The sequence below is a fragment of the Rhinoderma darwinii genome, chromosome 1 (genome assembly GCF_050947455.1).
Source record: "Rhinoderma darwinii isolate aRhiDar2 chromosome 1, aRhiDar2.hap1, whole genome shotgun sequence".
In the NCBI taxonomy this organism is placed as follows: domain Eukaryota; kingdom Metazoa; phylum Chordata; class Amphibia; order Anura; family Rhinodermatidae; genus Rhinoderma; species Rhinoderma darwinii.
In genome coordinates, this window is record NC_134687.1 from 562,841,381 (window position 1) to 562,857,596 (window position 16,216).

At 42.3% G+C, this 16,216-nt stretch overlaps 1 protein-coding gene across 1 annotated transcript in view; it reads left to right on the top strand.

Annotated features, from left to right (window-relative positions):
- Positions 1–16,216, top strand: part of LOC142661301 (arylsulfatase B-like) — a 140,155-nt gene that overhangs the window by 85,948 nt on the left and 37,991 nt on the right. The window contains exon 5 of the mRNA XM_075838718.1: positions 8,743–8,986. Coding sequence (XP_075694833.1) covers positions 8,743–8,986 — 244 coding nt within the window. The remainder of the gene's footprint in view (positions 1–8,742; positions 8,987–16,216) is intronic.

Here is a 16,216-nt window from a genome sequence, read left to right on the forward strand (position 1 = left end):
GGGGTCACACACTCACAGCTTCTAACAGGGTCTAGTCTCACAATCTTAACACTTGCAATGCCTGCAAAACAACATACGTATCTGCAATCATTCATCACACCATTGTATAGGAATTATCTATGTTCAAAACATCAAACATAATCTGTAAAATTGTCCAATCTGTCGGCCACCATCTCTATATTATGATGACGTGTGCTTCACTAGCATGGAACCTAAAAAAATAGAAAAAACACTTCAAATGCCAAAATTAACAAGGCGATTATTTCATACTGATTTGGTTGGGCCGGGCGTGGCCACATCAGGGGTGGGTGGTGGGGGGGCAGCCTCTACCATTGGAAACACAGTGCGCAGCTGTGAGGGGGGGGGGGTTCCCACCCACAATGAGGACACACTCAACATGAGATGCGGAAGCCATTACCGGGCGTCGGCTGGTCCTGCTTTCTAATACATACAATACCTTTCTTATTCCTTACTTCCTCTTCTGCAAATCCCTCTAAAGCACTTTCCATCAACTTTCTACCTTCCAACTTCCCTTTGTTCTCCAGAATACCTTTTGCCCAATCTCCGGCTTGCAGCCGCCCTCCTCTATGGATTCCACACACTTCCATCAATTTCTTCATTTTACTCACATACTGCTTCCCTTCGCTTCAATAAATCATACGAATAGGACTGTCCGGAAACGGACGATCCTGGAGATTTGAATATGGACCGTAAACCATCCATTCTAACAGTCTATGTTATACATGTAATTTATATATCAATTTTTCAGTCTACAATGTATCCCTGTACATCTCACTGGAATATAACAATATTTATCTAGACTCTCCGGCTTCGCTGGAAATATTAAAATCCCAGTCGATAACTCTCCGGTCTTGTTATATAATTTTTATTTAGACTCTAATTACCCAGAGGATGGTTAGTCGGGCGCGACTAAGGTCTAACAGGTTTTTTTACCTCACAGCGGAAAATATCACCTCTGTCGCCTGAGATAATCCAGGAAATCAACAAAAGGGTTCTACAGATCGCCACAAGACATTCCACAAACACAGATAAGACGAAGATTCATAAAATCAACTCGCTTACCGTGTTGCGGAGGTGATCAAATTCCTTCAGTGGGCAACTTTGAGTTATCTGTTTCACCCTGTGATTGTCGATTTGTCCGGATTTTGATATTTCCTCGAGTGAGGTCCCATCTGGGGTGCCAAAAATGTCAGGTCCGTATTTCACACCGAATAACCACCTCTGTAAATTGAAAGCTGAAGGCATGCCTGGAGAGAAGTACACCACACAGATGTTTGGTACAGCTTCCCTCGCTCAGTCAGGAGGAAGACTCAAAACTTTCTATTCAGAACAAAGAAACACACACAGAGAAGACACATGCCCCTCCCTATAGATGTGGGACTTGCTTAAATCCCATTCGCTCCTCAGCTATAAGTTTTCCTGTACATTCTTCTGCACACTCCTCTTTGCATTCCAGGGGGCGGTGTCTTCCATAGGTGTGTCCGACATGAACAAAGAACTTGTTGTTATATATATCAGTATATTACACAAAGAACTGAAATGTATATACATATGTGTGAGGATAATATTTTTCAAACAATATACATAGTAATGATCCCTGACACAACTCCTGGCACTCCTGGCAAAAAAAAAAGCTGAATTTACTGGTGAAAGCAGTGGCCTTTCAGAGTAATGGCAATCCATGTAATACATATGTTTGAGGATCTTCTTTGTATTCTGACTGATATTGGGGGGACATGAGCAGGCCGGAGCTTCTGGGACCGGACTGGTAGTGACAGGGTGTCAGCGTTGGAGCAGGTGGTATTTCAAAAGGCGAGTACCTGTTAGTTTATTATTTTATACCCTCCGCTGCCCTCCTTCAAAGTTCAGAGTCCCTGATAACCGCTTCTTAACATTTTGTTGCAATTCAATTTCTATGGTTAGGTTCACACTAGAATCTAAACCGCTAACACTATTATTCCAGTGGTTTTCCCACTATTGTACCATATTTTAATTGCAATGTGAGAGTAGCCTTACAGGAGAACTACAAAAAGATCTACAGTATGTTTACACAGGTTTTAGGGTATGTTTACACAGTTTGGATTTGTTGAAAGCTCTGCAGCAAATCCAACCAAGGTTCTGCAGGGAATGACTGAACAAACTCCCCCAAATCATGTTTGATCTGGTGCAGCGTTTCAAACAAATTTTCTGCTGCGGAGAAGGGAAGAGCGGGTTAAAAAAAAGACAATACTCCTCTCAGCTAGCGGTCCCATAGCAACGCGTCCCTGCTTCGCAGATGATCGTAGAGTCTGCCTCCTGAGATGATGTATTATCCCATGTGACGCTGCAGCTTGTGATTGGCTGCAGCAGACACGTGGGACAAAATGTCATCCGAGAAGGTCGGTTCAACATAGACCAGCCCAAGGAGCAGGGACGCATCACTACAGTAGTGCCATGGGAGGCGAGTAAGGGTATGGGCACACAGGCTATTTTCAGCCATTTTCAAGGCCATAAACGTCCGGAAAAACTGCTGAAAAATCGGAAGCAGAACGCCTACCAAGATCTGCCCATTGATTTCAATGGGAAATACTGCGTTCTGTTCCAACGGGGCGTTTTTTTTATGCCTCGTTTTCCAAAAATAGCTCGTAAAAAGACACCCGTGAAAAAGAAGTGCATGTTACTTCTTGGGACATATTTGGAGCCGTTTTTCATTGACTCTATAGAAAAACCGCTCCAAAAACGGCCGTAAAAAACGCAGCGAAAATCGCAAGTGGCTTAAAAACCGTCTGAAAATCATGAGCTGTTTTCCCTTAAATACAGCTCCGTGTTTTCAGACGTTTTTGATTTTGTGTGTGCCCTAAGGGTATGTGCACACACACAAGGGTATGTGCACACACAAAATAAAAAACGTCTGAAAATGGATTTATTTTTCGCGGACCTTTTTTCACAAAAAAAAAGGGCCATTGGAACAGAACTCCGTTTTTCCCATTGAAATCAATAGGCATATGTTTGGAGGCGTTCTGCTTCCGATTTCTCCGCGGTTTTTCGGCCGTTTTTTGAAAATAAGCCATGTGAACATACCCTTAGAGTTGTTTTTTTTTGTGTGGTTTTTTTTTTCTTGCGATTTTTGCTGCAGGAATACAGCTCTTCCGCAACATCTGTCATATATTGCAGATTTTTCTTCCCCCATTTGAACAAAATGAGAAAAGTCTGCAACAAATGTGCAGCCATTTCGCAGAATAAATTGATTTAAAAAAAAATCTGCACCACTGGTCAATTTCTACAGAGTGTGGAGGAGATTTGTTAAATCTCATTCACTTTGCTACTACTGTGATACGCTGCAGATTTTCTACTTGCAAATTTAAGCGGAAGATCTGCAGCGATTATGCTAGGCGTGAAAATACCCTTGGTTATATTTTGGAAATTGTGAAAATAATTGATTCCAGTGTTCAGTGGTTAGTTTACTGGCATCGTATATAAACACTTTGTTCTGCCTTTGTTCCCATAACATATACTGTATTTACTTTAACACATTGACAACATCCGGCATGATATTATCTCCCAGTCCCCTAGTAACATCGATCCCCTTCCCTCCCGCACTCCCTCTTCTTCACTCTCATCATTTGACCCAATAACTGAAGAAGTCTCGAGGCTCCTCTCTTCTTCTCGTCCTACTACCTGCCCTAGTGATCCTGTCCCCTCACACCTCCTCCAGTCCCTCTCCCCAGCTGTCACTAGTCACCTGACTAAAATATTTAACCTCTCTCTTTCCTCTGGTATCTTTCCCTCTGCTTTTAAACATGCCATTATAAACCCATTACTGAAAAAACCAACTCTTGACAAATCCAGCGCTGCTAACTACCGACCAGTCTCTAATCTGCCCTTCATCTCCAAACTCCTGGAACGCCTGGTCTACTCTCGCCTTATCTGCTATCTCTCTGCTAACTCCATTCTTGACCCCTTACTATCTGGTTTCCGCACTCTACACTCCACAGAAACTGCCCTTACTAAAGTCTCAAATTATCTCTTGGTGGCTAAATCGGACGGTAAATCCTCTCTCCTTATTCTTTTGGATCTCTCTGCAGCCTTTGACACTGTAGACCACAAACTCCTACTTAACATGCTCCACTTTATTGGCCTCTAGGACGCGGCTCTCTCTTGGTTTTCCTCCTATCTCTCTGACCGCTCGTTCAGTGTGTCATTTGCTGGTTCCACTTCTTCTCCTTTTCCCCTTGCTATCGGGGTTCCTCAGGGATCAGTCCTAGGTCCGCTGCTCTTTTCTCTCTACACAGCTCCTATTGGACAAACCATCAGCAGATTTGGCTTCCAGTACCATCTCTACGCTGATGACACCCAATTATATACCTCTTCCCGTGACATCACCCCTGCTCTAATACAGAACACCAGTGATTGTCTGTCCGCTGTCTCTAACATCATGTCCTCTCTCTATCTGAAACTGAATCTTTCTAAAACTGAGCTCCTTGTGTTCCCACCATCTACTAACCTCCCTAAACCTGATGTCTCCATCTCGGTGTGTGGCACTACCATCACTCCTAAGCAGCACGCCCGCTGTCTCGGGGTTATTTTTGACTCAGATTTTTTCTTTATTCCTCACATACAATCACTTTCACGCTCCTGTCATTTTCACCTCAAAAACATCTCCAGAATCCGCTCTTTTCTTATGGAGGAAACCGCCAAAACTCTCATTGTTGCTCTGATTCACTCTTGTCTTGACTACTGTAACTCATTACTAGTCGGTCTTCCCCTCACTAAACTCTCCCCTCTCCAATCTATCCTCAATGCAGCAGCCAGGCTCATCTTTATGACCAACCGCTACACCAACGCCTCTAATCTGTGCCAGTCACTGCACTGGTTGCCCATCCCCTTCCGAATAAAATTCAAACTTATTACTCTCACCCACAAAGCTTTCCACAGTGCTGCACCTCCTTACATCTCCTCCCTCATTTCTGTCTACCGTCCTGCTCGGGCTCTACGTTCTGCCAACGACCTTAGATTAAAATCCTCCATAATCCGAACCTCCCACTCCCGTCTCCAAGATTTCTCTCGTGCTGCACCCGTCCTTTGGAATGCGCTACCCCAGACAATCCGATTAATTCCCAATATCCACAGTTTTAAACGTGCCCTGAAAACACATCTATTTAGACAGGCCTATAACATTCCCTAATCTGACTCCTTTCCATGGCCCTCCTTTTAGATTAGTCATCAGAATAAGATTCCCTCACACTCCTTCTCTTCATGTCCGTCATACACGAATACTGGCTGGTGACCGGCTCATGCAGCTTTATGTTACCACCGCATGTGTATAAAAATGGCCGGACCATTGTACAGAACAAACACTGTTACACTTTGTGTCTCCCTTATGTCCTCATAGATTGTAAGCTCTTGCGAGCAGGGTCCTCACTCTCCAGGTTTGAATTGTAAATGAACTTTGTTACTATGTAATGTCTGATATTGTTTGTTTCATGTCCCCTCTAAATTGTAAAGTGCTGCGTAATATGTTGGCGCTATATAAATAAAGATTATTATTATTATTATTAGTGACATCATAGTCTCTTAGCAGCCAATGAGATCACTTCTGTTATTGTCTTGTCAGTCTAAAGTTCCAAATATAGTTTTAAATGTTGTTTTTTTGTGTGATCCAAGTGTTTAGAGGTCACTAGGGAATGTAGTTCCCAGGGGAGGGCGCATCTGGCATTGTGCTACCAGTTGAAGCATTTTGCCTAATACCATCCGTATTCTCTGTGAACTATCAAGAAGGGAATAGTAAACACCCGCATTGACCATTGTACATAGTAACACATGGTCATTGTATACAACCGCTATAGCACATAACCCTATGAGATGGAACATTTGCTGTCTGTATTCGTAACAGAAATGTCCATATACTTATGTTTACATAAGGGCATAGATGAGACATTACATTGTGGTTTGTATTGTGTTTACGATTGTCCACAGATACATTTGTATCCAGCTGGAAAGTGAATGGTAATTTTTCTGTCGTCTTAGTTTTCAGTAAATCACCAGGCATATGAAAGACCTAATGTGGTATTCTTGGAATGGGTATAAAGAAAAGTAACCTCTCATCCTCAGTCCTTTTACAGATGGATGTGCAATACTATGAGAATGTCACTGATCCACTTAAATGTCATGGTTCATTAAAAAAAAGCATTGTTCTCTATATAAAACACTAATGTTTGTTGTGTTTTTACATTGCCTTCTATGGTAAATATATTTCCTGCATATGTAATGTGCTAAGATGTCTATCTCACTGTCCTATAAGGATTTCATGACTGCATTGAACTGTACACAGTCAAGCGACCCATTCCTCATTTCCTTTAAAGTCGTCAGAAGTATAAACATTCAGTAAGGCCAAGGACATACAGTACATACCATAGAGAGAACCTATATGATTACTGTAGGTCCCATTCTAGGTTTGTCTTGTTCCAGACGAATAGGTCATAAAAACCTGAACAAGGAAATGGTCTCCACAGTTGCTACAATTCTTTGCAGCATAAAATCTACTTGAGTCATTAAGTAAATAAAAAAGCAAAAGGCATGGCGCCACATAGTGCAGGTCAATCAGACTAGAAATAAATGCAGAACGTAGTTAATATGCTCACCACGTAGAAGTTGGTAAAGGCAATAGGTAACTCCACTAATGCTGCTGCCAGGATCCAAAACCGGTGAAACCGAATGGTCACCGCTAATTGAAGCATACGAAGGAAGTAAAAAAGAGGATCCTATAAGGTGCTGCTGCGTGGTTGTAGTGGAAAGTCAATGAAAAATAGAAGGTATATAACAATTATTTATTTGAACAATAGGTGGCTACGCGTTTCAACACTGAACTAGTGTCTTCCTCAGGCCATTAAAAACATATACAGAGGGGTTCCTTATATACCTATAGATATTAGACAAACGAGTCAAAGGTGGGTGAGGTCAAGAAGTTAATTAGAACGTCATGATTAACAGCTGTATCAAAGGGCTAACTTAGAAAAAATCGTTAACACATAAATTAACACCTGCACAGGGGAAAGAAGAAAAAAACGGGAATCACACCCGTATTCATTCAGAGAATAAATTAATGAATGAATACATAAATAAATGTTGAATCCATCATACACAACATTGAAATAGTGTATAAACAAATATACATTGAAATATATATATATATTTATTTTTCTGTCAATTCATTATAATATTTATTGTAATGCATTCCTTGTTTTTAATGATATTTTTACATGTATATTTGTTTATACACTATTTCAATGTTGTGTATGATGGATTCAACATTTATTTATGTATTCATTCATTCATTTATTCTTTGAATGAATACGGGTGTGATTCCCGTTTTTTTCTTCTTTCTTTTTTCTTTCCCCTGTGCAGGTGTTAATTTATGTGTTAACGATTTTTTCTAAGTTAGCCCTTTGATACAGCTGTTAATCATGACGTTCTAATTAACTTCTTGACCTCTCCCACCTTTGACTCTTGTTTGTCTAATATCTATAGGTATATAAGGAACCCCTCTGTATATGTTTTTAATGGCCTGAGGAAGACACTAGTTCAGTGTTGAAACGCGTAGCCACCTATTGTTCAAATAAATAATTGTTATATACCTTCTATTTTTCATTGACTTTCCACTACAACCACGCAGCAGCGCCTTATAGGATCCTCTTTTTTACTTCCTTCGTATACTTGAGTCATTAAAAATGGATGAGGGCTCCCAGACCCTCTGCATCGCCGGTAATTATGAGGGTGTTGGTGTCGAGCAGCAACTAAAAGTGGCCTAATTTCTATCTAATATCATCCTTGTAGCGTCCATGGCCGCAGACCATCGGGATTACTCACCCCCGGACGGCCGTAGCCATGGATCTCCTCCCCAGGAGACGCCAGCGCTCACTTCTTCTCCGTTCAGCTGTGTCCCATAGGGTGAGCGCACACGAAAATAATAATCAGTTTACCCATGATCACACTGGACTATAAAAGGGCATTGCCCTTTTCTCATTGCCTGAGCGTTGTTAGTCTTACAAATGTTCCCTTAGTGTTATCCTGTTCCCAGTGTTCCCGTATCTGCTACCTGTATCCTGTGCTACTGTTGTTCCTGTGCCTTAGAAAGTTGGAGTCGTGCTGTGCCATTGTTCATGCCTGCTGTTGCACCACCCCGGGTGTCTGCTGCCACGGTCCCATCTGAGCCTAGCCGTTACTACTGTCTGAATTGCCCCAGTTACCCTTGTGCTTGGACTATATAGACATTGGCTTGGTACACTATTTGGCCAGCTGGTAACCCGCTACGTTGGTACGGCCCAGTGGATCCACAGATCGTGACAATCCTCTATGTATACCACTGAGATTGGTTGTTCATTTTGGTGGTAAAATCAAATGTTACTTAGTCATGTAGCCCTTGTGCCTACTAGCTACAATATGGCAATTTAATTTTCCGGAAAAAAAATAAATATATATATATATATATATATATATATATATATATATACAGAGCTTGTCACCTCAAATCTCCTGTAACAGATAATAAAAGCTTTGCAGTGTAAATTCAAGTTATTCGAGGACTTGGCTTTCTTATATAACTCATCACTTTGTCCCTTTCTATTTTTCTTTAAAAAAACCTACCCAGTCACATGCAGTATTGTTTTCTTAATCATAATGGCTCAGTTTCTTGTATGTATTACCATCATAACATATTATCTTCCCCAACTTCTTCTTTTACAGATAATGGTGGGCAGACGTGGTCTGGTGGTAACAACTGGCCCTTACGTGGAAGAAAATTGACCCTTTGGGAAGGGGGAGTGCGAGGAGTTGGCTTTGTCACAAGCCCCTTATTAAAACAAAAAGGTGTCACTAGTAAAGCGCTGATCCATATTTCAGACTGGTTGCCAACATTGGTGCATTTGTCTGGAGGAACTATTAATGGTACCAAGCCCTTGGATGGGTTCAACGTGTGGAAAACCATCAGGTAATTTTTCTGTAATAAGATAAAGGGATTTTCTGATTATCCTCTCATTTAGTAAAGATGATATGGACAGCATTATGCTTAAAGATATATTAGGAACTGAATATCCAATTTTAACTTTCAAGGTACTATATTGAAAACTATAAATATCTTTATACACTGTTCAGCCATAACATTCACACCTACCTAATATAGTATAAGTTCCCTCTTTTGTCACCAAAACAGCTCTGCTTGTTGAGGCATGGACTCCACAAGAGCTCCTGAAGCTGTCCTGTGACGTCTGGCACAAAGACGTCAGCCGTAAATGATGGCTTACAGCGTGATCTCGCGAGATCACGCGTACTCTCATTACGTCCCACACAAACGTTACCGAAGTGTCAGGATTGTGAATAGACATCACGTCCTGGCTGGAAGCGATGTCTATTCACTCTCTAGACACTTCAGTAACGTTAATGTGTGAGTATGTGACTGCATATCATGATCTAGTAAGATCACAATGTGCTGAATAAATGAATGGAGAGAAGTGTATGATGTTGATTGGTCAGCGCCATACACTTTTCTTTCCACAACGCCCACTTGGTCAAAAAGTAAAAACACTCCCAGTTGGGCATTAAGAAAGTCCTTAGCATAAATCTAAAATAGGTCATAACTCCGTCAAAATTAATTAGTTTTTCTAAATATAAAACACTGTTGTAATCTACATTACATCTCCGATCACATCATGTACAATATAGGCCACTTATAATGTGGTGACAGAGCCTCTTTAATTGAATTTAATGTGGCTGAGACGCAATACATCGCAGCACCTGTGGACAGGTGTGGTACTGTTTTTGGAAGAAGGCAGCCATCTTTCTTCTAATTGTGGTCAACCCCTTTTACAGCTTTAATTGTTTCAGAATAGTCCACCATAACTTGCCTGCAGCTTCCACGGTACTCCTCATCTGCCACATTATAGCTGAAACAATTAAAAGGCCTCAAATTTAAAACTTTTAAACTAAAATAAGGGAAATATAAAAAAAAGTCACTAAACTCCAACCCAAGATTCATCCTCTGGCACTTAGCAGAGGAAAAAACCCAAGTGGAGGAAACACATATGGTACCATGACTGAAGGGTTTCCCTTCCCTTGAGCTTAGAAGGCTGATGCCAACATGTAACTCAACTCAGATGATTTGAAATTTTACACCGTAGCATATGTAACATGAAGAAAAACTACAAATAGATTATTCAATAATCCATAAACCAACTTAATCCAACACTGTAAGCAAACCGTTTAATAAAATAAGAAATGAACAGTTGTGCAATGAAAACAAGGAAAGGGTGCACCAAAAGGAGATGTTTCTGACATTTCTTCTGGGCAAAAAAAAACGGAAGAAACAGTGAGACGGGAAGTTACACTTATAAACTGTGCTCTTCCCATAGTAAAACGCCATTCTCAGAAACCGTCTCCTACATCTAAAAATCAGACTTGGCAACTTTTGAGAAGGAACATCAGGGAGATTCCGTAAGGAGACTCACAGAGCCGTTCATGTAGCGCATCGTGAAAATATTTGGTCTCATGGGCCACCCTTTTATATTGAACGTGCCCCTAAATGGCATTTAAATCTCCGATAGTGCCCATTACACGTTTCATCACACTCCAAAAGTCGACTACGCTATTGCTTCCGGCAAAATGCTGGGTCTGGTGCACAACAGACACAAACGGAAACCATGGGCACCAGATACGTCACCATTGAAATCAATGGTGATGGAAATGGAAACCTCTGGTTTCCATTTGTGTCTGTTCAGGGTCCCGTTCTGACGGAAACTTCAGACGGAATGTCAGAACGGGACCCCAACTTGGATGTGAATGAAGCCTTATCTACATTAAAGCACCTATTAGATTAGGTAGAAGATAGGACAGTTATAAACTGGTGACAGAGCCTCTTTAAAGGGGTTTCTTGGGACTATAATATTGAGGGCCTATACTTAGGATAGGCCATTAACTTCTGTTCAGTGGGGGTCTGACTAACGTGAATGGGACTGAGTAGGAGGCACGGCCCCAACCAACTGTATGACGCTATGTCCGATGAAGGGGACACAATGATAACTGGAGCTTCATGCAGCTGATCAGCAGTGTCCCAGGTGTCGGACCACCATTGATTAGATATTAATGGCCTAAACTAATGATAGAGCATCAGTATTGCAGTCTAAAAAACCCATTTACCAGGCAAAGTTTTCAGGTACCACAGAACCTCTAACAGTACCGTTGCTCTCAGCCATAGTGTCACAGTGCCACAGTAAAATGCCAACCCAAAGTGCCCCAGAACTTTTTCACTTAGGGTAGCGTAAACCTACCTTCCAACCGTCCCGGTTTCAGCGGGTCAGTCCCGGATTTCGGATGGTGTCCCAGGCGGCTGGTGGTATGTCCCGGACACCCGGTGGCAACTGTATGTGTGTCCTCAGGACGCAGATACAGTTAAACTCAATGCTGAAACCGAGAACCGTCAGCTCCCTACTTCAGGAGTAGTACAGAGGACTCTCCGGGCACAGCACTACTTTAAGCTGAGCTTGGGGAAGCCCCACATATGGATGACGGACGTTAGTAGCTGCTCCTGTAGTGGAATCCCCTGCCAGAGCGTTGCCGACGCTTTAGGAGCAGAATCCCCGGCCAGAGGGAATCCCTGACGTCATTGTCCATATTTTATAGCAGAATTCCCGGCCAGAGCATTGTCGACGCTTAAGCCGGGGATTCCTCACCTAGAATGAATCTTTGACGTCACTGTCCATATATGGACAGTGGCTCCTCCTGGAGCGGAATCCCCGGCCACGGCTTTGCCAACGCTCTGCTTGGGGATTCCGCCCCTAGAGGGAGTCCCAATGGCTACAGGGGTGGGGTATTGCTATCTAAAGGGGTGGGTGGCACTATCTACATGGGCACTGTGGTACTATGTGGGCACTGGCACTAGGGGCAGCTAAAGGGCATTTTACTGTATTGGGGCAGCTATAGGGCTTTCTGTATGGGGTCAGTTATGGGGCATTGTACTGTATAGTGGCAGCTAGAGGGCATCATACTGTATGGGGGCAGCTAAGGGGCATTATACTGTATGGGGCAGCTACTGGGGCATTATACTATATGGGGGCATTATACTGTATTGTGCCACCTAAGGGGGCATTATAGTGTATGGTGGTAGCTATGGGTGTATTATACTGTATGGGGGATTCTATGGGGCATTATACTGTATGGGGCAGCTATGGGGGCATTATGCTGTATGGGGCATTATACTGTATGGGGGCAGCTATGGGGGATTATACTGTATTGGTCAGCTATGGGGGCATTATACTGTATGGAGCATTATACTGTATAGGGGCAGCTATGGGGGGATTATACTGTATGGGGCATTATACTGTATTGGTCAGCTATGGAGGCATTATACTGTATGGGGGCATCCGTGTGGGCATTATACTGTATTGGGGCATCTGTGTGGGCATTATACTGTATGGGGGCATCTGTGTGGGCATTATACTATATGGGTGTATCTATGGGGGCATTATACTTTGTGGGAGGCACTATGGGAGCATGATACTGTGTGGGCTGAAGCGGGTGTTTAAGGGCAGGATTAGAGGCGTGACTTAAAAGGAAAAAAATTTGCCGCAGCGGTTGTACCTCATTGCGATACTTGACAGATTTTGTTGCGGAAACATAATACAGTAGCAGCAAAATGGATACGATTTGAACAAATCCCATCCACACGCTGTTTAAATGCTGAGCGGAAAGAAACGCTGAAATTGACGTGCAGTAAGTTTTTTGTTTTTTTTTAGTGCGCAGCATGTCAGATGTATTTGCGTAAACGCTTCTTATTTTTTGCAGGTTTTCACGCATTGAATTCAATGGAGAGGTAAAACCCGCAACAAATCGCAGAAGTTGCATTTTTTTGCGGTGGAAAAGCAGCGATTATCCAACAAAAAACGCAACTCGGAAAAAAAAATGGTATATTTACCCAGAATTCTGTGCTTCTTGATCCAGGCCGGCCTCCTAGGATGATGTTTCATCCCATGTGACCGCTGCAGCCAATCACAGGCTGCTGTGGTCACATGGGTTGAAACGTGATCCCAGGGCTGCAGAACTTGAGGACGTTTTAGGCCCCATGCACACAACCGTATAAACGCCTGTAATTACGGGCACATAGACTTCTATTGGCAACGGGTACCTTCCCGTTTGCGTACGGGAAGGAGCCCGAGCCGTTGAAAAATATAGAACATGTCCTATTTCAGGCCGTAATTACTGCACGGGCAGGCCCATAGAAGTCCATAGGGTTCCCGTAATTCCAGGTGGCTACGTGTGTGCACCCGTAATTACGGGAGCGTTGCTAGGCGACGTCAGGGGATTTCAATTTTTGAATAAAGAGAAGCAGAAAAATGGCGTCTGAGCGATCATGTGACCCTTTTAAGGGGTTTGGACATGATTGTGAGCATTTCCAGCCCCCCTTTTTTTTACGTGTCCATACATACGGGTGGAATGCAGATGACAACGAACTCGTATTTATGGGCACGGGTCCGTAAATACGGGTTAAAAATGTGTAACAAAGGACCCGTATTACGGGAGGGAAAAACTACGTCGTGTGCATGGGGCCTTAGGGATGCGTCGCCATGGTAAGTACCCATTTTTATTTTTACGTTCAGTTTTCATCAGTGGACATTCCGGCCGAAAAACTGCACCACAATTTGGTGCGGTTTTTCGGCCAGAAATCCCCTGCAGCGCCCAGGGCGGATACGCTGTGTGCTTTTACGCAGCGTATCCGCCCTGTGTGAGCATACCACGTTTATTCCCAGTCACCGTGCCCCAGACTAAACTGCAGAAAGTTCAGAGAGCAGCCAGTGGGAGGCCACTTACAGTGGGATGCAAGCATAACCTGGGGCTATTGTATGTGCCCCCAATACCTGTGGTGCATACTAACTGGGGTACACGTAGTATGGATTGAGAACCTATGATTAAGACTTTAAAAATATGTATGTATTAATATTTGTAGATTTACCAATAGTTACTCTTAATGTAGAAAAACACAAACATATACTGACAAAAACTGTGACTTGGAAAGGAGAGGAAGGGTTAGGAATGTGGGAATAAAAATTAATTTTCATGCCAGAGGTAAAAAAAAAATTTTGCTTTAGTAACATTGAAGGTATATTCTGAATAGTGATATAGAGACCTCGTGTTTATAGTTTGTTATATAAATGGGTGCTGTACGTAACTGCATGTTTTGCATTTCTGAATTAACATGAGCATGGTCCCTAGCAGCACTAAACATGTAACGCATTATGAAGAGGGGCAGATGAAGTAGAAATGCAGAAATGTTTCCGTGGCTCGATGTTTGAAACTCAATGAAAATCTTATCACACAACTGAAATGTCAAGGATATAAATTCTTGAATTGTCTAAAAGGGCGAGGAGAAATGTGACCATGGATAATCAGAGCGATATTTTGAGGCTATTATGTGAGTTGTATCTGACTGCGGATCCTAGACTGCTGGGTAATTGAGCTAGTAATATTAAATGATTGGTTTACATTCTGGCTGTAGTATAATCTTGGCTTTATTTTCACTAAAACATCCAGAATTTTAGGGTCTATGCCATCACTTTCTGAATGGTGGGGGTCCGACTGACGGGACTCCTACCGTTCCTGAGAATAACCGAGTTAAAGCACTGCTTTAGCATTTTGACCCCTTCACTGTTTTTTTTTCCAATACAAGTAATTACTAAAACAGTCAGGGGAGGTGTCAGGTCCTCTGAGGCTGGGTTCACACACCCTATTTACGGACGTAATTCGGGCGTTTTAGCCCGGAATTAAGTCTGAAAATACGGCTCCAAAGCGTCGGCAAACATCTGCCCATTCATTTGAATGGGCTTTACGATGTTCTGTGCCGACGGTCATTTTTTTTACGCGCCGCTGCCAAATGTCGGTGCGTAAAAAAGATGCCCGCGTCAAAGAAGTGCCTGTCACTTCTTGAGACGTAAATGGAGCCGTTTTCCATTGACTCCATGGAAAAACAGCTCCAATTACGTCCGTAATGGACGCAGCGAAAAGCGCCTGCACATGCCATTACGTCTGAAATTACGGAGCTGTTTTCTCCTGAAAACAGCTCCGTAATTTCTGCCGTATCGGACGCTGCTGTGTGAACATGCCCTAAAAGAGTGTTCAGTTTTGTCAGTTTCGATCCACACGGAAGCAGGTAAAATTACTGTTCTCCGTTATATGTGCCCTGACAGATTTATCTCTTTATCTAGGACTATATATATATATATATATATATATATATATATATATATATATATGCGCACAGCTGTTTCTTCTTCTGCGTGGCTATATTCTGTATGTAGGCATGGACATGAACAAGAAGGACCAGATGGAGAAGCTGCTAAAAGGCGAACGTCCCCTGTAAGCTCTTGTTCACATATGCACTAATCTTCTGAAAAGCAACTAATGTGAACAATAGAGGTATCCAGCTATTAGAATCAATTGTGTGTGTGTGTGTGCGTGTGTGTACAAGTCCTAATAAAGAAGCAAATCATCCCTCACAATCCAACATTTTGATGATGATCGGGTTTTCGATCTAAACCCAGGTTTACATTTCTCTGGAGGAAGCTTCCAGTGAGTAAAGAAATGATTGTTTTTCATTAAGTATGGAATGTTTCATTTCCTCAGCTGTTTTGATCTTGCAGCATTACATGTGACTGCTTCCCAATAAGGAATCATCGCACTAATTTCTCCGCTCTTCAGATGACAATACTTACAATATGTCATCTTGACTATTTTAATCGTATGTGTTCTTTTTTGGGCAAGACTGCAGGGAAAAATCTAATATTTACACAAGATTCGTGTTCAATGTGTTTGTCCAGCCAGGACGCGATGTCTATTCATCACTCCCGACACTTCGGTAAAGTTTCTGTGAATGACCACACATGCATTCTCTCGCAAGATTGGTCAGCGTCATACACTTCTCTTTACAACACCCAGTTGGTAAAAAAGTAAAAACACGCCTAGTTGTTTAAGAAAGTAATTAGCATAAATCTAAAATTGTGCATAACTTGCGCTAAATTGATTGTTTTTCAAAATAAAAACCACTGTTCTCTACATTACAGCACCGATCACATTATCTAGGAGATAGGGCACTTATAATCTGGTGACAGAGCCTCTTTAACCACTTGATACTGAAGTGTTTAGAAAGTGAATAGACATTCCACGGGATGTCTATTCA